General features: G+C 39.4%; 2 protein-coding genes across 2 annotated transcripts in view; both read left to right on the plus strand.

Moving 5' to 3' along the window:
* The window catches only part of espl1 (extra spindle pole bodies like 1, separase), a 31,230-nt gene extending 16,664 nt beyond the window's left edge, over positions 1 to 14,566 (plus strand). Inside the window, 17 exon segments of the mRNA XM_055222038.1 lie at positions 174 to 283; positions 943 to 2,078; positions 2,857 to 3,253; positions 3,862 to 3,993; positions 4,406 to 4,619; positions 7,566 to 7,771; positions 8,648 to 8,775; positions 10,227 to 10,349; positions 10,760 to 10,909; positions 11,404 to 11,571; positions 12,078 to 12,182; positions 12,775 to 12,890; positions 12,968 to 13,051; positions 13,790 to 13,869; positions 13,872 to 13,924; positions 13,927 to 13,955; positions 14,161 to 14,566. Coding sequence (XP_055078013.1) covers positions 174 to 283; positions 943 to 2,078; positions 2,857 to 3,253; positions 3,862 to 3,993; positions 4,406 to 4,619; positions 7,566 to 7,771; positions 8,648 to 8,775; positions 10,227 to 10,349; positions 10,760 to 10,909; positions 11,404 to 11,571; positions 12,078 to 12,182; positions 12,775 to 12,890; positions 12,968 to 13,051; positions 13,790 to 13,869; positions 13,872 to 13,924; positions 13,927 to 13,955; positions 14,161 to 14,362 — 3,433 coding nt within the window. The 3' untranslated portion in view covers positions 14,363 to 14,566.
* A 1,642-nt stretch (positions 14,567 to 16,208) lies between these two features.
* On the plus strand, positions 16,209 to 22,850 carry pfdn5 (prefoldin 5). Its single transcript, XM_033965910.2, is given in 7 exon segments — positions 16,209 to 16,289; positions 18,001 to 18,040; positions 18,043 to 18,102; positions 18,190 to 18,221; positions 20,034 to 20,108; positions 20,183 to 20,288; positions 22,268 to 22,850. Coding segments are annotated over 7 exon segments (453 nt in total). The 5' UTR covers positions 16,209 to 16,223; the 3' UTR covers positions 22,342 to 22,850.
* Positions 22,851 to 23,962: the final 1,112 nt, after the last annotated feature.

Genomic DNA, 23,962 nt, shown 5'->3' on the forward strand with positions numbered 1-23,962 from the left:
AGGTGAACGCTGTGGGTAATGTCACACTCACTTTGTCCACTTCTTTACAGACTATGGCTGCATCCATTTCCTCCTTCACTATTGTCTACTAAAGTCACACATTTCAATAGTGTTATATTGATCTCCTTGTGTTTTTGTATTAACCACAAGCTTAAATGTGTGTTAATCTGTAGATGTGCGGAGCTGCTGGTGTTGAAGGCTGAGCTGGAGCTGATGCAGGGAGAGAAAGAGGAGAGTGGACTCGATCTAAATAAAGTCAGAGATCTGCTCGAGCTTTGCACTGGTCAGTTTTTTTATTTATATCATGGACATGCTCAGTGTCATTTTGCTGCATTTTACTCTACACCAAGTCACAATTAGGTCAAAACATTTAATTCCCAGACTCCCACACTAACCAATACTAAAAGCGTATGGAAAATAGATATTCCTTTCTGCAAATCAATGCAAAAAAGTATATGGACATAGTCAAGTTTCGGACATAGTCGTTTAAAGCTCTTTTCTTAGTATTAGATTTAAAGGGACACTATGTAACTATGTAACTTTTCCAGTAGAGGGTCTGCCTTTTGCTTGTCTGTCACCTTGACTGTCATTGCTTTGTTTAATGCCATACTGTGGAGCATTCTAGTCATAATCAATTGAATCAATTTTATCTTAGAACACGCCCAAAACGGCCTCAAAGTTCCTGGTTTATGAAGAGAACTGTCCTATAGCCATATACACAAACAACTGACCAAATTACAGGTTAGATCTGTGAAGAGGCAACCCACTGTGAAACATTCTAGGCAAGTCAGTAACATCTCCATGGAGACGAGCAGGTTGCGGACCCTCCCACTCAAAATTACACAGTGCACCTTTTTAAATCTGATATCTTATACTCAAGACAATATTAGATACTAGAAAGATGATTGAATTAAAATGAGAATAACTATTTCTCCTTTTTAGATGTTTCAGATAAGCCACAAAAGTCAGAGGTGAAAATCAAACCCCGAAAAGGCCGTTTAGGTCAGAAGCCCAACTCCCCTCCCCCTGCTGCTGAGGACGACCTGGCGGACATTTTGAACACTCGCTGGATCAGCAAAACTCCTGTCCTGACCGACCCAACCAGCTCCCCTCCCCTTAAGTCTCTGCCACGTCGTTGGCTTTCTGCTCTCTCCCATGAAACTGACTGCGGTTGCTCAGTCTGCTTTGAACCTTATTTGGGTAGAGTTACAGTTCGCTGGGCTGCTACACGTGCCGATTTAGACTTCCACCTCGACTCCGATCAAGCTAAAACCGGGCTAAAGCTACACTTGGCCGCGCTAGATCGCTCCAAAAATATATCAAGAAAACTTAGGGCAAAATTAGCGAAGATCTTTGCCGAAAAATCCATCGCAAAACCGTTATTTTTGCATGACGTTGTGGCAAGAATATATCTCAGCATCGCCTTGTGTGGACTGGACCCAAGAATGAGTAAGATTTGCAATGTATGGAAAGGCTTAGAAGCTGGGTTAACGTTTGTGGATTCTACGCCAAACCCGGTGGTACAGCCAATCAAAGCAGGGCTAATGGCGACTAAAGCAATTATGTCACTGGTCACGATGGCCTCCAGTAAAGGCTGTCTCCCAGAAGAACTGTTCTCACATATATGGGAGTGGAAACTGCCAAAAGACATAGCTGAGATTAGAACTGAGCATAAAACTGTTCCACCAACACCTTTGACAAAGAGAGACGCCACAGCTAACGCAAAAGACGCAGTTAAAAATGAAAATTCAAACAAAACAGAGTTGAAGAAACCCAAGATAATCAGAGCAAGAGTGGACAGTTCAAGTTCTTCATCCAGGGGGAGGAATTTGGCTCCTATGACGCCAGTGATGTCTAAGTCTAAATCCACATCTAAAGAGCGAAGTGTATTTGATTTTAACACGGCTGTACCGACTCTGGCCTGCACCCCCGTGCACAGGATCAAACTTCCAGCGTCAGCTCAGAAAGCCACCAAAACAGCGTCAGAGTTCCAGGTTTATGAAGAATTGTCCCCTGAGTCAGAGCCAGCCCACCCAGTCCCTGCTGCTCCCAGACGCACAAGGAGACTGAGGTTTAAGGTGAGGGCACCTATGTTTTAACCTTATTGCTCCACTTTTAACTTTGCATAGAGAAAATTGGACATGAGTTGAAACTTTAGGGTTAGGAAACATCCAAATCAGACTAACTCTCATTTACAGGATACAAGCAAATGGATAACTGTCCAAGAGCGCCCCCTGTCTTTAGACTCTTCTTGTCGATAAAAAAACACCTAAATATTGACAAAAATAATATTTTTGGGTAATAACACAATTATTAAATGTACTGAACTGTCTATAAATGTCTTGTTTGAGTTTCAAATATTGCACAAAATGAGAGTGTTACGGCACTTTTTTTCAGATATCACTTGTATCCCTTTCATTTACTTATTATTAAAGAGCTGCTTATTATTATTTACGCTTTTACGATCTGGGTTGTTACTTCCTTTCGTTCCTAGGAACGGTTTGTGACAGTGAGACTGTAAAAATAACCACAGAATGTGCAGTGATATCTCCTTATGTCCTGTATTCCTTATGATTTGGACACAGTATCTTGTAAATTATAATGGAAATTGCCTGAAAAATGTAGTCTCCCATTGAATAGTTGGAGACTAGGCTTGGAATATATACATTTTCCAAGCCTTTTTATTTAACAATGTTATTATGAATAATGAGAAATACAGTTCCTTAGAAAACAAAGAAATATACAAATATCTGAACAAGTAAAAGAACACACAAAAACAAAACATTTAATCAACCAATCATAATGGAAAGAAAAAAGTCTATACACGTTGAGTCCTAATTTCCATGATTTTTTCAGGTCGACTTTAGCGATGAGAGCGACTCAGAGGCCAATCCTCAATCGACGAAAAAAGTAGCCCCAAAAACCCGCTCCACCCGAAAATCTGTCCAGAGCAGCAAAAGTCCAACTACACCTGTTGCGCCTGTCACCCCTGCCCCCGAAAAAACCCCAACCACCAAAAGACCCGGGCGCAAGAAGAGTACCGCCAGTGTCCACATGATTTCCTCTGAGGATGAGGAGCCGGCGCGGAGAGGAAGATCGAAGAGGGCGACCAGAGGAGCCAAGATGGAGGGAGATGGGGTAGAGGAGCCAGACAAAATGAGAACCATCGATGAAGAGACTGTGGAGGTGCTGGACATGAGCATCGAAGAACTGAGAGCGTCTGATACAGAGGCAGAGGAGGGAACAGCCATGGGTAAGAGCATGACATTTTACATTCACTGGGCTAGTTTGCAAAGGTCGGTCCTCGTTTAATGTGAATGTCGTATCCCTATCCACAAAAAAAATCTCTCAATATTCCTTTTCCTTTTCTTTAGTTTACTAGTTTGATAATTTTTTTATTTAAAAAGTGGTGGCATTATACAATAACAATGGTGATCGCAGTTAATATAGCCTTGTCAATCAAACCTGTTGCTAACGCTAGTGGGATCGACCTCAGGGAAAGAAGGCACCTGATTTATCTGTTACTAATGTTCATATCTTGAGTTACGGACACAATAGTGAGATAAAAATGATGAGTCTGACTGTTTTCCATCTTTAATACTTTAAAGAATCACTCACTACTTCCAAAGAGCTCCTGACTGTTCTGTTTTACTCACGAATATCCATGGAACACTCCTCATGGCTACTTTTTCATTTAATATGGCAAGTTTGTAAAACGAATCTCCAAAAATACAAGGCTTTTTCTTTCTTTCTTTTTTTTCCCCAACTGACTTGTTCACTCTGAAATCAAGTTATTATAATAAACTGAGAACCAGTCAAGAGTTGATTGAGTGCACATATGTTAAATGTGGCCTCTTTCAGACACAGATCTCGAGGTCCTGAGACGAGACATGGCTTTTGGTTTGGGAAAAGGTGATCTATTTGAGCTGAAGAACAGAGGCCATCCAGCAGAGGGCGCACAAACCCAGCTTCCTCATGACAACTTCAAACCAGGTAAGCGTTTAAATTATTTAGTTTTTAGTAAGGTTGAACGATTTTGGAATATCTAAAACATGTCTAATGTAATTTTTATGACGAGCATTGATATTACGATTTGAACCTAATCCTGATACCAAAACATCAAATTTGAAACCCATCGGGAAGAAGGCTGATATCTGAGCTGCTGAACTAATACAAGAATCCCATGTATTTCAGAACAGGTTTATAGAGGTTTAAACTACAAGGATTAGACAATATTTCGCCTAATCAGAGGATATTTGAGTTTTGGTTTTTTTTGCATTCTTTTTGATTTTGCCTATTGTGACCTTTCAAATTGTGTTTTTGTTTTGATTAAGATGTATCTGGCATTGTTCTAAGGGGTTGGCAGTATTGACAAAAATAAACAATACTATTTTTTTCTTCTTAGATGACCTCTCCCTGTGTGAGGTGAAGTCCCTGCTGTCCTCGGCCTGGTTGATGCTGCAGCATTGTCCCTCTCCAGACGTTTACTCATCTGTCTGTGCTCTTCTGGCTCTGGCCACTGGACAAGAGGATCCTCTGACCACAGCCCTGCTTCACACCGAGGCTCTGGGTATCTCCAGCCGACACCGCACCATCAGGCATCTGGCCAATTCTCTCAAGTAACAATTTATTTTGTTTTTAAATGTGTGACAATTGTGAAGTAGCTCCACACAATATAAGGAGAAAAAGCGGAAAACACGGTATATCAATATCGTTTTTAAGGACTATAAGTTGTTCTGGAGTATAAGTCGCACCAGCCAAAAAAATTCATAATAAAGAAGAAAAAACGTATATAAGTTGCACTGGACTATAACTCACATTTTTGGGGAAATTTATTTTACAAAATCCGAGACCAAAAACAGACATATTATCTTTAAAGGCAAGTTATAATAATAACAATAAAACGAAGAACAACAGGCTGAATAGCAGTGGAACACGCTAATGTAACACGCTTTATTTATTTATTCAGTTCCATGAAGCATAGACAGAACTGAATATGCATCTGGTTTGTTAACGCAAGATATTAACAGTTAATCAGAGCATAAAGCATAAAAAAACCTAATGAATTTACTCTGGATCTCACTCCAAATCACTAAATCCATTGAATTCTTCATCCTCAATGACGCTTCTGAATAACTCAGCCTTATCCGGAGGAAGTTCTGCTTTCCACTTCCTTTTCTACGTAGCTTTCATCAGACTCAGCAGATTACACTTTTCTTTTAGGGGGCATTTTTGTTCAGTCTTTCTCACATGTCTTTTAAATTATCGTAATGTTGAAATGTAAAATTTTCAGTGGTACAGGAGTAGTAGATACTGGTACACAAGACTAGAGTGCCCTCGCGCAGTTGTCGGTGTGACAATAACGACATGTGAAATTATACATTATTATTATTTCGCATATAAGTCGCATCTGACCGGGGATGCAGAAAATACTGTAGTATTGTATTTGCCTGGATTCAGAATACACACTTCTCCAATACTTTACAAAGATGTGAGTCTGGGCACAGGTGCATCTCCCTGAGTGCAGGCAGGTGTGATTGACAGGTGGATTAACTAATCAGGGACATGCTTGATCCATCCATATCAAAACAGATATGGCTGCTTACAAGGAAAAAAGAAAGGAAAAATATCACAAGACTGAAAAACAAAACTACCGTAAATTTCGGATTATAAGCCGCTACTTTTTTTCCACGCTTTGAACCCTGCGGCTTTTACAGCAGTGCGGCTTATATATGGAATTTTACTGGATAACGGCCCCTGGGGGGCGCTCTCTAGCTGTAAACGTAAAAGTGAGACAGACGTGGGGAAAGATTCTGCTCTGAAGAATTCACTAGTTTTGATTTTGAACGATCATTTTGCGCATCATGAAATGGATATGATGCAGTTTTTAAGATAAAGAAACAGAAAGGAAACAGAGCAGGGGTCGGCCTTTAACACGCAAAGAGCCATTTGGACCCACTTTCCACATAAAATAAAACACTGGGAGCCGCAAATACTTTTTGACATCTAAAATGAAGATAACACTGTATAATAACAATAATGTAACGGAATAATGTAGGTTTTACTTTCACGGACAAGCCTTCTACACGTGGCAGATAAATATGGCAAAAACAACTTAAGTGCATTAAAAAAATACAACTCACCAAACCGCTGCATCATGCATCGCGCTGATTATGTGATTATGTCTACTCTACTCCGCAGTTTCTTTAAAAAAACAACAACAAAAAAACTCGTAGCGTATCGTTTAATCCCAGGTGCTTATTCTCCATGTGCCAAAGCAGTTTTGAAGGTTTCATTGCCTTATTTGCTTTTCCCGTATGTTACGCAGAGCGGACTCTGTGCGTGAGAGTCACCTGTAGCGACAAACCCAGATTTTAAGTAGGCATTGTCTGTTAAATTTATCTTTCTTTTTCTTGGAGGTCGTAGTCTCCTCTTCTGGCTCCTCAGTTGTCCTTTTCCCCTTTGTTAAAAAGATCTCCAAAGACTTTTGTTTTGGCTCATTTTCACTCGCTTGTGGCTCTACTTTTGTGCGTCGTGTCTGATGTGTTATACGTGATACGTCACCGCGGAGACAAGAGCAGATAATATACTTGCTACTACATCAAATAGATTTCTGTGGCGATTTCAGCAGGATTTTCATGATACATCTACGGACGAGCTTATTAGTGTGTCATTAGGGACGGGCCAAAGTTGCTCCTGACCCCTGTGCGCACAACGTCTGAAAATCAGGGCTCTTTACGCAGGACTGTGAGCTGTGTCTGTGTCAGTTCCCAAGCCACGCAGAGCCGCAGTATAAGGCTGAAAGAGGCGCATACGGCTCCGGAGCCGCGAGTTGCCGACCCCTGAAATAGAGCCACTGCACGTAAGCTCGACATCAATGAATCCAACTTGGTCAATGTAAAAAGACGACAAAAGTTTTCAGAGGAAATAAAAGCAGATTTTCCGTGTTGGTGCAGCTTTATTTTCTAAACCTGCAGATGTGTTCATCCCGTGTTGTTGTCGTGTTGGTTCCAATTTTCAGGCACAGTTTAAAAAAAGCGTGTCGATGCACCGTCTTTCTGTGTAAATATCTCATGTTACAATATGAAAACCTGCGGCTTTTATTCAGGTGCGGCTTATATATGTACAAAATTGATTTTCTCTTCAAATTTAGCTGGTGCGGCTTATATCAAGGTGCGCTCTGTAGTCCGAAATTTACGGTAGTATTTCTGTCAATCGATGAACATGTGACCACTTAGCTCCTTTGTTTCACATGTGCCACTGAAATACTGTAAACAAACCTGATTGGATGGCCATGTTTGAGCCTGGGTTTAGACTCGATGGAGGGAGGGGTGACCAGACTGATATTATCCTGTATAAAAAGATGCAGAGATCATTCTAGACTTATCAGGCAAGTATTGTAGTATTGATAAAGTTTTGTGGTATTTGAAGTACTGTGTCAAAATCTAAACCTAGTAAAGAGCAACAGCCAGAACCAAGAACTGAACTATTTAAAAAAACATTCAGATGGTAAGAGTCAGATTTTAGTTGCATAATGTCTTGGAGCTAAAGCTTTATTTTTGCAGGAAGCTAAAGAAGAGTTCAAACGAGCTTCAGGACAAGATGGCCTCCTTGACCTTGGATGACCCTGGTCCAGACGACCCCAGAGCGTCAGCGGCTCAGAGACTCGCACAGCTCGAAAATGTTTTTTCTTTCCCAATTGTAGACGGCTCAGATTTCCCAAAGACCCACTGTCACCAGTTTATGCAGCAAACTCGGCGTCTTCCTCCAGGTAAGCTACTGTTAGCAATATGAGCAGAGACCAATTAAAAACACAAGTGAATGAGTAAGTATCTATACAGAATTTTCAGATCCCTTTTAGAGATTACTGCTGGACACTGCCTTATATCTGTCTGAAGGGAGGAGCTAGCTACATTGAAGCTACTGCACCTATTGTTTACAGTTTCTGTTTGTAGGCTAGGTCTACTGAGTCTATCTAGTGCACTGTGCCTGAGAGACTTGATTATCATAATCATACAAACCACAAATGAGTGATTTCACATCTATTAGCATCCTGGCTAGCACTGTTTACTTTGTTTTGAGGATGCCGTTATAAACAGGAGATAGATGATGTCTAAGGCCCGATTCCTGTTCAAAGATGAATCGTTTTTCTTCACAAAAATGGCTTCTTTAAAATAAATGACTAAAGAAATGGCTTGAGAAGAGTTAAAGCCAATAGTGTCAGAACTGTGGGAACGTTGAAATGGGTCAATCGTCATGTATCATCACTCTTGTTGTGTCTGTTTCTTTGAAAATGCTTTTTGTCCTGTCACATATAGACAAGTTGGAATATTTTGAAAGAGTTTCTCATGCTGTTGTTTTCTCCTCTCCTCTATCTTCCTCCTTTCACTCCCTTTATCAAACTCCACCCTCTCTTCCTTTATAACCTATACCCTTTTTCCCCTGCCTTCCCCACTCCCCCTGTCTTCTCACCCCTACCCTCCTGCCTCTCTCTCCTCCCCTCTCTTCCTCCTCTTCTCCTCTACCTGCCCTCCACCTCCTTTCACCCCTGCCCTCTCTTCCCAAACTCCACCTTCTCTCTTTTCTTTTTTTCTCTCTCTCTCTCTGCCCACAATCCTTCACCCTCTCCTCTCTCCACCCCTCTCAGGAGTAGTGGTGTGCGTTCTGTCCGCTGTGGGGCTAAGGCCGGGGCAGATGGGAGATTCTCTTCTTCTGTCTCGTCTTGAAAAGGACCACGCTCCCGTCACTGTGCACATCCCCAGCTCCAGACGCAAGGTCAGAGTCTCACGAGGCACATCCACTGTCTGCGTCTAAACAACCCCATCTAAAACAGGAGGCACATCACTGTGTTTACAGTGTTTTAGACGGTGTTTAGACACAGAGACAGCAGGACGAGAGAAGCCAAAACTCAGCTGATGTCGTGCCAATTTGTTAATATCCCTTTTTGATTTTGTGGTAAATGAAACAAAACACATTTTGCCCAAATGTTTTTAAATACCCCAACTTTCCAAAAATTTCCAAGATTGATCACACAATCTGGAAAACGATCTTGAGTTTTTATTCGCATTGGTTAAAACAACCCCTAACACCTCTTGTAAAGCTGTAGTTCGAAAAAGCAGTGCTGTATCTTGTGGAAATGGTCTGAAATGGTGTCCTCTGTCTATTTAACATACAGTGAAACCAGAAGTATGCATGCAACATACACTTTCAGACTGAACTTTTCCTGTTTTAGGTCGATTAGGAGTACCAAAATTATTTTCTATTTGCTAAATACTAGAAGATATGTATGTAAACTTCTGACTTTGAAGAAAGTCAGAAGTTTACATACATATGGAGGGACCATGTCTCTCGGCTGGCCTGGGAACGCCTTGGGGTCTCACCGGAGGAGCTGGATGACGTGTCCGGAGTGAGTGAAGTCTGGGAGACCATGCTTAGACTGATGCCCCGAATAAGCGGAAGAAGATGGAATAGATGGATGGAAATAATTTTGGTAATCCTAATGGACTTAAAACAGGAAAGGTTTCAGTCTGATTTTATGTCAGACACTGAGAAACAAACTTGTCTTTTTATATGGCATGTAAACTTCTGGTTTCTTCTGGCTTCTTGGTCAAGACTGATACTGTAATTGTGGTATTACGCTTGACCATAGACTGTATATATAAATGGACATGGCTAACTGCTCGCCCGCCGCGTTCCAAATAGGAAGTGATCATGGGTGCACTTCCAGATCCATCGACTCTGGCTCCAATTCACTTTCTGTGTAAAAGCTGTGTCCCCTCTCTCTGTAACTGCTGCTGTCAGACTCATAATTTTCGTCTTGTGTTCGTATTAACCCACTCTACACGCTCTACATGATATATCGCTATTTTGTTTAAGGTTTGATTAATCTTGATTCACAGACAAATCAGGCGTCTTCTTTCCATGAGGTTACTCCCTCTAGCGTTAGCAACAGGTTTGATTGACGACGTTACTAAGCGCCTGCTCCCTGCTAAATCAGTGGTGTGGGAAGGGGTGTTAACTTCATTAGCCTCGCTTTGGATTGGCTCTTTGGTTGCTATGATACTCACGGTCGGAATTCCAAATATGAAACTGCTCTACATTGGCCCCTATAACTGCTAGCCTCGATGAGCTTCATTTGACTGGAGCCGAACACTGTGTGTAAAGAAGTGGACTAAGTGAGTGTGACGTCACCCAGTCTCTGGTCTTGACCGTGTGTGTCTCCTCAGAGGGCGTTGAGCTGGATGGTTCGGGAGATCGACAGTATCCAGGTGGAGCAGAAGGCTGTGAGTTCTGTGGCTGATAAAGCAAAATGGTGGGAAGGACGGCGATCTCTGGACACGAGGGTGGAGGTGAGCCACGAGAAAAACATCCTAGTCCTAATCATTCACCTTGAGTTTATAAATTCTTTTAAACTCTGAGACCAGTGTGGAGCTTTGCCTTTGTGGTAAAGCTAATAACTGCTAGCATTCCAACACTCGCACAACTATAGGATGGGACAATTTCATTACAGTGCCATTTATACAAATTTGTAACTTTTAATATTTTTATTAAGTTTATTAATATTAACAATTGGGGAATTTTGATGTACGGTATATATATTTTTTCCAGTCCCTCAAATGTCTCAAACTTTTCCAGTCTGAAGGATTACTAGTGTATTTAGACTGCACAAAATGTTAGATTCACGATGATGGACAATATTCAGAGTTGTGGTTATAAATGACAGTGTTTATATTGTATTTTAAATATCTTTTTTGTGCAGGAGCTGCTGAGGGAGATGGAGGAGGTGCTGACCTGTTGGAAGAGCCTTCTGTTACCTTTGACCTCAGATTTGGAGCTCGAGACACAAGTCCAGCGACTCCACGCAGCCCTGTCTGCCAAAGGAGTCCGCCTCAGTACAGACATGTTAAAAGTGCGTATTTTTATGAGAAATTGACTTCAAATGTTCAGATCAAAGTACAGCTCTCCATCTGCAGCAGCGTTTAATATAATCTCAAAGTGTAATTCCTCATTCATCCAGGAGAGGGCCATGTAAGGCTGGACGATTAAATAAATGTCAATATTTCTCTCTTGAGCAATCTTTTTTATTATAGGTGTTTTTATTGCACTGAAAAATATAGATAAACCTGCTTCTTTACTCTGAATATGCTTGCCTCTCCACAAACCTGACTGTCACTGTTGGTTTCCATGGAAAGTATGCTTTTAACTTTGTATTTCTGTGGAATCCTGCAGTTGACTTTCCACCTCCAGAAAGTTGCATACTATGACTTCAAAATTAAATGACCTTCAGTATTAATTTCTTAAACGTAAACAAGACTTTTAATCAACACCATTTAACAACAAAACATTTTAAAAACATTCAAATCCTTTCTCTAAAGTCTGACCTCAGCTTGACCCTGTTCCCAGGCCTTGCTCTCGGCTGCTCCGCTTCTGTCTGATCACGACCTGAGGACTTTTGCATTTGGCATTTGTCCAGACTGGGGCTCAGACTGTGAGCGGCTCCTTCAGAACGCTGTGCGACAATTGTTAGACCGCGAGGAACCCAGAGGACATGTGGTTCTCATTCTAGACAAGGTTAGTTCATCTTTATTTTAATACATACAAAATGAAATCTAAATATCTTATAACAGATTTTTTTTTTTTTTTTTTTTTTTTTTTTGGATGTTTGTAATCAAGGCAGTCTTGCTTGATTTCACCTAGTACTTGAAATTACTGTCGCCAAAAAAGTGTGTGTTTAGTTCCACTTCAGAGCTGAGTTTTGCTGATAACAATAGCATCCTAACAGCTTCTTTTTATTCTGACGATAAAACGCTGTATATTTTGTCGCAGGCAGCTCACAGTGGTCTCATTTTGATGTTGTGTGAGTCCTGCTTTACAGTAGTTTTACTTCTTATAAATTCAGAAAGAGATATACGAGAGATTGAGAGATACGTTTTCAAGCAGCTAATGTGTACAGGAAGTAACAAAAAAAATAATAATTTAAATGTTGTGTTTTCATGGCTTTAATCCCGTGTCTTGTTAAACTTTTCTTTACTAAAATCATTTCTGGCTGTGATCCCCATTGGTCTTTTTCTCTCCAGTTTTTGCAGAAGTTGCCCTGGGAGTCCATCTCTGTGCTGAGGTCTCGCTCTGTAAGCCGGATGCCCTCCCTGCACTCTTTGATCGGACTGAGCATTGACAAAGAGGTGAATACTCCCATTACCACATGTAGAAGGTTGGATCAGATGCCCTTCCTTCATAAAGCCTCAAAGTCTCAAATTTGATCTACAAGAATCTGACCATTCAGAACATGTTTGTTAAGCTTAAAATGTATACTTGATGACATTTAAAGGTGCACAGTGTAACTTTTCTGGTGGAGGATCCAACACCTGCTTGTGGAAACGGGATACACCACCATGCCAGTTACAGGCCAGATCTGTGGAGAGGCAAACCAGCTCATGATAAGAAAGCATGTTCATCACAGCATTTTTGAGCAATAAAACACCAACTGAATAAATGCAAGTTGGATCAGTTTAATGCCATGCTCTGGAAAATTCCAGACTAAGCAGTAACATCTCCATGGAGACGCTTTGATCGGGGCCCCTCCTGATAAGTTACATAGTGCAACTTTAATCGAGAGATGAGCTGGTCATTCTTTGCAGTTACATCTGAAACATGTTTCCTGTAGTCTTTGGAATAACATTTACAATTAACATTCACTTTTGCAGTTTGCAGTTAATCTGTACTCCTATTGTGATGTAACTGTGTAAACTTTTTATTTTATTTTTTATTTTAAAGATCATCCCTCGGTCTGTTTTGAAGCAGGGCGTTGACTCAAACAAAGTGTTTTATGTCCTGGATCCAGATGGAAATTTGGAAAACTCAAAGGAGAGATTTAAAGAGTTCTTCAGCAGGTAAAGTCCCTGTTTGTGTCAATGGAGGACAACGTGAGGGCGTTTTAGTATTTACATAGTTTCTTTTGCTCCTGTAGTCAGTCAAACTGGGAGGGCGTCTGTGGAGAGGCGCCTGATTCTGCCAAACTTATGGAGGCTGTTTCATCCAAGGATCTGTACATGTGAGTTCATGTTTTCTTTGTCATTTCAGTTCCAGTCTGAAGCTCCTAACTAAATCAGATGCATTTATGAAACACATTTTGAATAGCCACAGCTTCCCAAAAGGCAAAGAAGCGACAACTAGTGTAGGGAACGGAGTATTATTTGGTTTCTGTGGACACAAGCGCTGAGAATAAACGTCTTTTTGTCATGTTGCGTTTAACAGCTGTGGAAGTTTGTCAGTTACTAAGAAATGCATAAATGTTGATGGCCCAACCCTGGTTGGCTGGCACAGCCTGGTCCAAGCAGAATAAGAAAGATCTTAAAATCACAATACAAACAAATTAGCCATCATACATACATCAACATAAATAATCATTATAAAAAAACATTAAAAGAAACCTGGACTAAACCTGGACTAAACCTGGACTAAACCTGGACTAAACCTGGACTAAACCTGGACTAAACCTGGACTAAACCTGGACTAAACCTGGACTAAACCTGGACTAAACCTGGACTAAACCTGGGACTAAAACCTGGACTAAACCTGGTCCCTGACGTATGAACCATCTCACACTGTAACATGTGGGAGATGTACTTTGGTGCTGGTCCATAGACTTGTACACAAGCAGAGCTGCTTTAAAGTCTCAGTTTCAAAGAGCTTAAATCACTTTACTCCATCCATTCACTCCACACTGTCTGATGAAAGAGGAACATTCCAGATGATTTCACAGTTAAATGCTGTTTGTTCTGTGTCATAGTTATGTGGGTCATGGTGCTGGGGCTCGGTTCTTGGACAGTCAGTCTGTTCTGAAGCAGCAGATGAGGGCAGCGTCTGCTCTTCGGCTGCCTCTAGTGCCGCCCTGTCTGTGAGAGGACAACAAGGAGGGACAGGGCATTCCTGCTCTATTACCTCATTGCTGGATGGTGAGTTCACTCTGTCAGAAATTCAATTTAAGTTTATTTCTGTTTTTATTTCTAGCACATTTAAAACGACTTCAGCTGACCAAAGTGCTTCACATGAAAGTCATAGTAAAAGAAAAATTCAAAGCAGCAGTAGTAGCTGTAGTAGTTGTTTTACTGATTAGTTCTACTTGAATGTTTGTATCTTTCATATCTTTCTCTCTTGTAGCCCCTTTGTTTTGGGAAACCTGTGGGACGTGACCGATCGGGACATAGATCGGTTCACTAAGGCTCTCCTGGAGTCCTGGTTGAGTTCTGAACCTGGGACCCCGATACTGGACTTTATGGGTCCGGCTCGACAGGCTACAATCCTCAGACACCTCATCGGCGCCGCCCCAGTGGTCTACGGCCTCCCTATCCACCTGCTCTGAAACCCTTGAACGAGACTGATACTTAAGACTGCAATAGGTTGTGTTCATTCGATATCACAACATCCTGAAATGGCGCTAGTTTATCCACATGAAACAAAAAGTGGCACAAAATAATAAGGTCAGAATATATATCAATTTCAATTATTTTTTTCCACAAAAGTCAACACCACAGATGTGATTTTTGTCTGTTAAAAGGACTTCAGGCTATGAATATTTATATGACAACCCGGTGGAGCCAATCCCAAACAAACACGAGTTTCTGCCCTCCATCTCTCCAGTTGTGAACATGGCCTGTAGCGGGTACATATGAACCAGCACATTTCTGAATTAATTTAAAATTATTAGCATTTTACATTTTTGCTAAAATTGCTAAATGGTCTAAATATTTTTAAACGGTGTTTGTATTTTGCAGTGTAAATGAGCTGAAATCTTTTATTAAAATCTTTTTAATACAAGATTTTAAATGTTTTTACGATGGCCTGTCAATCAAATTTTAATAAATGTAAAGTTAGTAATCTGTGTTTTTTTTCCTCTTACAAAATGGCGTCCTCTCAAATGTTTACACACTACCAGCCAAAAGTTTAGGACCGTTTTCCTCTCTGGCTATCCAACAGCTGAAAAAGACTATGCAGTGTCCAGTCTGAGGTTTAACCAGTCACCATCACAGTGGACTATGTGGTGGAAGAAGTACTCAAGTCTGTACAAATACAAGTACAGACAAGTAAAAGTACAAATACTGGAGCAGAGAAATACTCAAGTAAAAGTATCTCATGGAAAAATCGACATTGAAAGTAAAATTATTAGTACCTGTTTAAAAATGTATTTAAAGAGTAAAAAGTAAAAGTATTTCACGTAGATATTGAGATCTAAAAAGTTTCAAACATAGTGATTCTGATTAAGATTTGAACTGAATTTTGTTCTTCAAACAACTGAATGGATTGTTTTTTTTCTGTTTTTATTTGTATATTTTTGTTAAAAAAATGAAATTATGAAAAAAAAAAAAGTCAGCGTTTTCACCAGGTCTCAAACTATGATAAAAATACTTTTACTTTTCAGTCCAGTTCAAAAATGTAGTGGAGTAGAAAGCACAGTTACTGCTCTCAAATGCAGTGAAGTAAAAGTAATAAGTATCCACTGTAAAATGTACTTAAGTAAAATTTTTAAGTATAGTTCTCCTTTGACTCTGTTAGGTTCCACCATTGTTTGTAATTAATGATGTTGTAATAGGAGCATACATTGCCTCACTTTAAGCTAGCACCTGGAGCCAATCAGGACTCAGTGCTAGTGCAGGCTCTGCAGCTCAGTGAATTTGAAGTTCTTTCACATGAGGGCTGTCCACATACTGACAATGTAACACACTTGGATATGTCTATTTGCAGGTTTAGGCTCTGGGTACTCAGCTGAGATCAGATCTTATTTGTCTTACCTTAGTACAGTTATAGCGCAGGCTACATACGTCTCCTTTAATATGCATATGTAATTTAAATAGTAAACGTGATCATAATGCTGAAACAGTCCTTAATAGGCTGGCAACCCAAGTTCAGTTGTAATTTTAATGCAGTTCCATCTTTAAAACACATAATACAGACTGCGCTCCACATTAAAAAGGTACAGATCATTAGTTCTGATTGGCTGTTAAAATTGTCTTTATAATTGTATTTTGAAATAGGAGATTGCTTTTTGTGTTACAGAGAGTTTGGTGTTTTTCTTTCCCTTTTTTCATTTTGTAAGCGAAAACCTGTAAATACTGTGATCCGTGTGTTATCTCAAACATTACCACCAGAGGGCAGCGTTTTTACTGACGCACTAACCCGGAAGGAGTTGTTTTGGTTGATCCACGCCTTGCGCTTTCACCATCAACATGGCTGTGAGTCTGACAGACGTTTCTCTGCCTCAGTTAGAGACTTTTAAAGCGCAAATGGACCAGGTAACAACCCCGGTTTTATATAATTAAAGCAGTAAATGCCAAAGGTGTGTCCAAAAACTCAATTTGATGAACGCGAGCGGTGAACATGGCGTTTGCTAAGTTAGCTCCCTGTGTAGCATTCTCCCTGAGTTAGCATTGTGTCCACAGCACACTCCCCCTGTGAAAGACTCCTATTTATAAACACTAAATATATATTAAAAAAAAAAAAATCAGCTTCTGTTAAAATAAGCGTATTTAAGTTTTAGTTTCTTATATTTGTTTATAAATGCTAACATGAATATTGCGTTGCTTTGCATGTGTTTCAAGGCTTTCATTTTCTTTTTGCTTGTATTTATTTGTATCTCTTGTGTGTTTTTATATTATACATTTTTTTCTATGCTTGACCTTTAGCTTTATTACATTTAGAAATAGAATAGTTTTATCGTTTCTTTACAGATTTTTTTTATTTAAGTTATAATTTTACTTTCATGCTTATGTCTTTGTTTTTTTTTTTCTGGGTAATTTGTTCGTTTTATGTATAAATTATGGCTTTGTTTGCAAATTACAACATTAATATTGAATTGTTTTGCATATGTTCGTTTAGTTTAAACTGGTAGATATAATATCTATTATGTATTTGCTTCTATTTTATATATTTTCAATGTTTGCCCTTTGCTGTTTATATAACTAAAAAGCTTTCTAATTTGTTTAAGCACCATTTCTTTTTGTCTTATTTATGTGTTTAAGTTAGGATATGTGTTTAAGTTAGGATATTCGACTTTTGTCCTTAAATCTCCTGCTTAAGCCGATATATAAGCGTTATTTTAAGACTTTAGAGCGACGATGGCTTTCACAAAGTGATATTACATTGCTCCATTATGGGTTTGTAGTAAAAACAGGGCTTTGAATGTCTAAAAGTAATTTCTATTGAGATTATCTTTCCTTATTGAAGTTTAATTATGCAGAGCAGTAAAAAGTATTGACAAAACTCATATTTGTTGTAATTTCAAATCAGATATTTTTGGGGAAAATGGTAAAAATGGGCTGATATATAATAATAATTTAAAAAAAAAATCTACCATCAGGTACCCTGGAAGCTTAAACCATGAAAAAACCCATGTCAGTCGACCTTTCATTACTGTTGCATTGCATTACATAATAGGGATGGGACAATGATAAAATGGTCAACCATAAATGTTCATGGGACATTTTTTATAATCCTGAGAAATCCTTAAAACGTTCATATTAACTCGCTCTACATGATCCTGGGGTTTTTCACTATTATGTCTGTAAATCAAGATATGGCACTAATAACAGACAAATCGGGCATCTTTGTCCCCTGAGGTCACTCCCGTTAGTGTTAGCAACAGGTTTGAATGACAGCGTTGCTAAGCACCCGCTTCCCTGCAAAACCAGTGTGTGGGCGGGATGCGGCGTTACCTTCAACAGCCTCGCTCTGGGTTGGCTCTTTTCTTGCTATGATACTCGTGGTCTGAATTCCAAATATGAAACTTGGCCCCAAATTCACTCCTATAACTGCTAGCCTTGGAGCCGAACACTGTGGGTGACTTTACACTCACCCAGTCCACTTCTTATACAGTTTGTGGTTTTCCCTTGACTGTTCACTTGCTCACTTATGAAGAGAATAGCTTTCCTAATTTGCTTAAAGATCTTTTTTGGATTTATTTTGTTTTTATGAAATTATAAATCTTTAACCTTTTTTGTTTTCCAGGAGATCGAGTTCCTGACCTCCTCCATCGGGCAACTCAAAGTGGACAGACAAAGTTTGTGGAAGCGAAGGAGAGTCTTAGTGTTTTGAACCAAAACAATAAAGGTGAGAATTATTATGTTTCTCAAAAGTTCTCTTGTGCTGTTAAATATATTTTGCATTCTCTGTTAATTATTTTTGCTCTGTTTTTAGGAAAGGAGTTGCTTGTTCCACTCACCAGTTCTGTATCCTTTCAACACTGACTTCTGTACAAAAAAAAAAAACTCTTAACAGAAAATAGGTTCCAGTGATAGTTGCAAGGCTGTGATGTAATCAGACTGTATATATAAATCAATCAACTACATAAACGTTTCAGATTAAGAGGAGAGGCAGAGTGGTTCATTGGGTCATAAAACATATAGAAACCGGCAGTACCAATGCTGTTTGAGGGTTAAGTTCAACACGTAGCCCTCACTTGATGTAAAAATGGTCATGTACAAACCTAAGGCACGCTGACAGACTGTATTAAAAGATCTTTTTTGCATTTGGATCAGCAGGATGGTCTTTGTCAGGGTATAAGGTGTCTCTAAAGTATTCATACCACGAAACAAGAACAATAGAGTGTCCATAAAGTTGCTTTACAATTTTAAAATTTAATTACAAAGCCAGTTGATAAGATATATTAATTAGATTTGTTCTGTTGTACTCAGTGCTTATAAAAGTTTTAAACACATTGCATTTTTGTCAGGCATCGTGTTCATTATAGAGGCATCGTTTGAATGAAACCCTAAGAAATGGCTCCTCCTCAAAAGAAGGCACATTGTGGATCATGGTTCTATGGAGCTATGTTAAAGATATCATCAAAGATATCATCAAAGATACGGGACATTACTGAACAGAAGCATAAGATACAGATGTGATTGACCCATTGATGAGGCTTCTGCTACAGCGAGCATGGCAAGAAAAGCCCGAGTCCTGTCTTGGTGTGGTTCGTGTATTAAATGAGGTCAAACACTCTGAGTACAACACAAAAAGTCTGATTAACATATCTTAACAGTCTTTGTAATAATTTTTTAAATTATAGAGAGACTTGGACACCCTGTACATGAGTTCAGATCTACACCACATAAACATTCTAAAATGCACATTAAAATACATGTGGCTAGTCATGTGAACACAGGGACAAGAAAAGTGGGCCAACAGGCACAACATGGAACCAACCTCCTTCTCAAAGCCTGATTTCGCCTGATCTCTGACCTTAGGCAAGACACTTCACCCACACTGCCTGGTATGAAAGTGGTGTGTGTGTGTGTGTGTGCATGCATCAGTGATGGTCAGAGGGGCAGATGGCACGGTTGGCCGCCTTGCTTCCGTCAGTCTGTCCCAGGGGAGATGTGGCTACAATATTACCACCAGCAAGTGTGACTTGATGAAGAATACACAAAAAGTGACTTTGAGTGTGTGGAAACGAGCTGTATAAGACTATTACTGTAGGAGACAGGAAAAGGAAGGTGTGTTTGCTGCATGTGTGCGTCTGGTTGGTTGAGAGCCGAGGGTGTGGGACTCACATGGGCAGGTACGCATGCACATGTGTGTGTAAAGGTTGGCACTCACCTCGGGCACAGGTTTTTGAGAGTCAGGGCCTGATAGCCATAATTTTTGTTGACGACATTTTCTCACGGCAGTTTTATCTCCATTTACTCATATTACCATAGTCTGCTGTTTCATCCATGTCCATTGTCCTCTGCTGTGCTGCTGATAGCTCTGTGTTCACCGAATAAATCACCAGAAAACACATTTTGGATCTCAGCGTATTTGTTTGCAATAATCTCCTAGCGTGTGTATTTTAAATGTGCTAAAGAAATGAAACTGAAATGAATGTAGTTCTGATCTGCACCACATAAACATTCTAAAATGTAGATTAAAAATGCAGCTGGAGGACTGTACAGTGGAGCCAGTGTACAGGAGTTTGGTGCTGCATTATGAGTTATGAACACCCATTTATATTATTGGTCAGTTTAAGGTCAGATGTGTTTTCTTGACCTGTTCTTGTTCAGATGTATGTCCCTGGAACACTGGATGACGTTGAACATGTTTTAGTCGATGTCGGCACTGGGTATTATGTTGAAAAGGTAAGTCCCGTTCTTTCTAAAAACACATTATCTTTGTGTCTCTGCTCAATGCAAACTGCACTTTCTCTCTTCAGAGTGTGGACGACGCGCAAGGGTTTCTTCAAACGTAAATTGATTTTATTACAAAGCAGATAGAGTCAATTCAGCCGGCCTTACAAGAGAAACACACAATCAGACAAGGTAAGAAACACACTGGGTTTTAGGTTAATATTTTTCTGTTATTTACATAATCTACAGTGTACAAACAGAAACGCTTACATGTGTATAATATACATCTCATCAGAGTATGCTCTTTCACAATTTGGATTTCAGGTTTCAATTTTGCATGACGGTTGTAATATTTAGTAGGCAAGTGTATTTATATAGGACAATTGGTACACAAAATTATCCAAAGTGCTGTACAGAATAAAGACATAAAACAACTCAAAACATAATTAGTCATAATAAAATTGACTTGAGCACAAAATTAAAAACCTTTCAGTCATATACACAGCTAAACGGAAGCTTTATGATTCCCTTTAAGATGTAATAAGTCCTCCTGAAAGTCCATGCTTCACTGTGATTGGTTGAATCCATCTGTCACTCACTCAGAACCTTACAGAGACTGACCAATAGGAGTGGAGGAGAGGAGGAGTGGGAGTTTGTGGTGTAGTTTCTGTGTTTGAGCCATAGACTATGTATAAATGGACACGGTTTTTATTTCACTATTGTGTCTGTAAATCAACATATGAACATTTAATAACAGACAAATCTTTCCCCGAGGTTGCTTTTGCTAGCGTTAGTGACAGGTTTGATTGACAGCGTTGCTAAGCTCTGGTTACCTTCAACAGCATCGCTCCGGATTGGCTCTTTGGTTGCTATGATACTTGTGATCAGAATTCCAAATATAGAACTCTGCTCCACATAGGCTGTTATAACTGCTCCAGCCTCGATGAGCTTCATTTGACTGGAGCTGAACGCTGTGGGTGACCTCACGCTCACTAAATCCACTTCTTTATTCAGTCTGTGGTTGGAGCATAGAGCTACAGTAAAAACAGTGACTCCTGATATGGCTTCGTCAAAGGGATCAGATCGTCATTAGAGGTGGTAGTTGTATCAGAAAATGTATTGATAAAACTTCAACCTTTGGACTGGTAGTGTACATTGAACTGGACACGACCGCTCATTGAATTTTTTTTTTTTTTAACTACTTTATACATTTTATATACATACAAAAGACATGAAATATTTGAAGTAAGAGCAGGACTACAGCAGGACTAAGCTAGGAGTAAACTGGAGGTGGGTCTGTGAAGTCCTCAGAGTGCGAGAGATCGTTGATACGGCATTAACATGTTGGCGATATACTTGGGTGCTAATATGGCACCACTTTCTGAAGCTATTGTGGAAAAAAAAACATTTGTTTATTTAGACTGAGAAGACAATGAACTTTTTGCCCAGTTTGGTTTCAGGTAGATAGGACCCAGTAATTACAGAGATACTAACCATAAACAAGGTCCACACATCTGCAGTGACCTGTCCTCCACCTGTGTTTGATACTATAGACTCGTTAAATGATGTTACTTCACCTGAGTTCTACTTTTGTCCCTCAAGCACGTTATTAAACAAGACACCATGTTTAACCACAAGCCAGGAAGTGACATCACAAAACAATGAACACGTTTACAATTTCCACTCTTCCATTGCAGTCATTTAAAGGGCCCATATTAGACTATGTTCTGATCTCTGTTCTAATGTTGTTTCCTCATTACAAGCAGACCTGGAGTTGTGTTTTCTTTCATTCACACGTTTGAGTAACACCTTATTAGTCTAGTGAAAGTGTATGGAGTTTAAAAAACACAGTAGAACACTTCCTGTATTACCACATGACATCACAAGGTGGAACTGAGTGTTTTCAAATTTGCAGGGTTTGTGTGTTAAACATGTGTGAATGAAACAAAAACACAACTCCAGGTCTGTTTGTGATGAGGAAACATGAGAACATGGAACATGAGAATACAGCGTAATATGGGCCCTTTAACAGCTCTAAAGGGATTCTACAGTGTGGTGAACTCATCTGAACCCAAATCTATTATCAGATGTGGAAGACACTGCACCGTATGATGTACACACACTAATTATTATGTTTTTAAACGTTTTTGTTTTTTTTTACTTTTTTTCAGGTGTAACTGAAGTAATGAACATGAAGATGCAGCAACTTCAACAGAGCCAACAAGGAGCACAAGTCAAGGCATAATAAAGACATGTGATTCTTGAAAGAGGAGATATCGATGGGCTAGATTTCTGTTTACTTTACTACACATGAGGTCATTAAGGCTGCGTTCACATTTTCACTCATGGGAATTGGGACTAAACCCCACAATGAAACCAAGACTTCAACTGGACTAACCCATGTTTAGTACTACTACTACCAAGACAGTGAGGTGAAGTCACATGATCCCAGCCTATTGTCAGTGTGACAATAGGACAAACACATCAGAAATGGGACTAAACCCGGAACGAAACCAAGACTTCAACTGGACCAACCCATGTTTACTCCTATGATCACCAAGACTTAAACAGGGCTCAAACCAGGACAAACACATTGGAATGGGGACTAAACCCGGAACAAAACCAAGTCTAAACCCAGAACAAAGCCAAGACTTCAACTTGACCAACCCATGTTTACTACAACTACCACCAAGACTTAAACAGGGCTCAGACCAGGACGTGAACACAGCCTAGCATAAAAGTTAGCTTGTTTCCATCAGAAGCAAATGATTATTTATATTCTCTTGTCAAAATAAATGAATGAATGAACGTTTTGTGTTTCTATCATAATTGATTACAATAAGTTAAAGGTGCAATATGTCTTTTCTGCGTGTCTTCGTGGAGACAAGCTGGTGGAGTTGCAGTGATAGATTGATATTATTCAGTTAATTTCTATAGAGCATTTAAAACGACTTCAGCTGACCAAAGTGCTTCACACAAAAGTTAACACAAAAAAAACAACCATAAAACACTAAGATATCCTGTCTAGCTAGAGTCAATACCGGGCAAAAGTCTGGACACACCCTCTCATTCAATGTTTTCTTTTGGGCTTTATTTTTAATACTTTCTTAATTTTATATATATGTACATCAAATCTATGAAGCAAGATATGTGGAATTATGTAGCATAGAAAAAATGGTAAATGCAAATTTTTAGAATATATTTTATATTCAAAGTAGCCGCCCTTTGTCGAAAAATATAACTTTTTTTTCTTCACTACATAATTCCATATGCCTGGCTTCATATATTTGATGTACATATATATAAAATGTAGAAAGTATTAAAAATAACGATGAAAAAAATTAATGAGAGGGTGTGTCCAAACTTTTGCCTGGTAGTGTAGGTAACACTAACACATAAACACCCTCTAGTTTCAGTTTTATGTTGAAAACGCATTATTGATGGCAAAGGTCAGAGCCCAAGAGCAGTGGTCTTGGCTGACTGACCGACTGAGGAGGAGTGCACTACTAACTTAAAATAAAGTGAATGATTACTTTCAATATATCTTTTACTTTCACCTCAATATTTACTCGATTGTTACTACAGTCACCTTTACATTCTTACAAACCTGTTACAGCCATGAGGTTTGCCGATAAGATAAACATTAGAAGCTTTGGAGAACGTGGTGTAACTAATAAAATGGCGAATGAAAGTCCGTGCGTAAAAGGATATTTACATTTCCATGCGCACTCATTGGTTTAGTTTGGTAAATTGATGCTATATTTTCAGTTTGGATTATTTTGTGTCAATTGTAAGCACTGAAAATGTATTTTTATCAGTTTAATCTATATATAGTCGCGCTGGGGCTTGTTGTGGGGGAGGTCGCT

This window comes from Periophthalmus magnuspinnatus, chromosome 5, assembly GCF_009829125.3.
Source record: "Periophthalmus magnuspinnatus isolate fPerMag1 chromosome 5, fPerMag1.2.pri, whole genome shotgun sequence".
In the NCBI taxonomy this organism is placed as follows: Eukaryota; Metazoa; Chordata; class Actinopteri; order Gobiiformes; family Gobiidae; genus Periophthalmus; species Periophthalmus magnuspinnatus.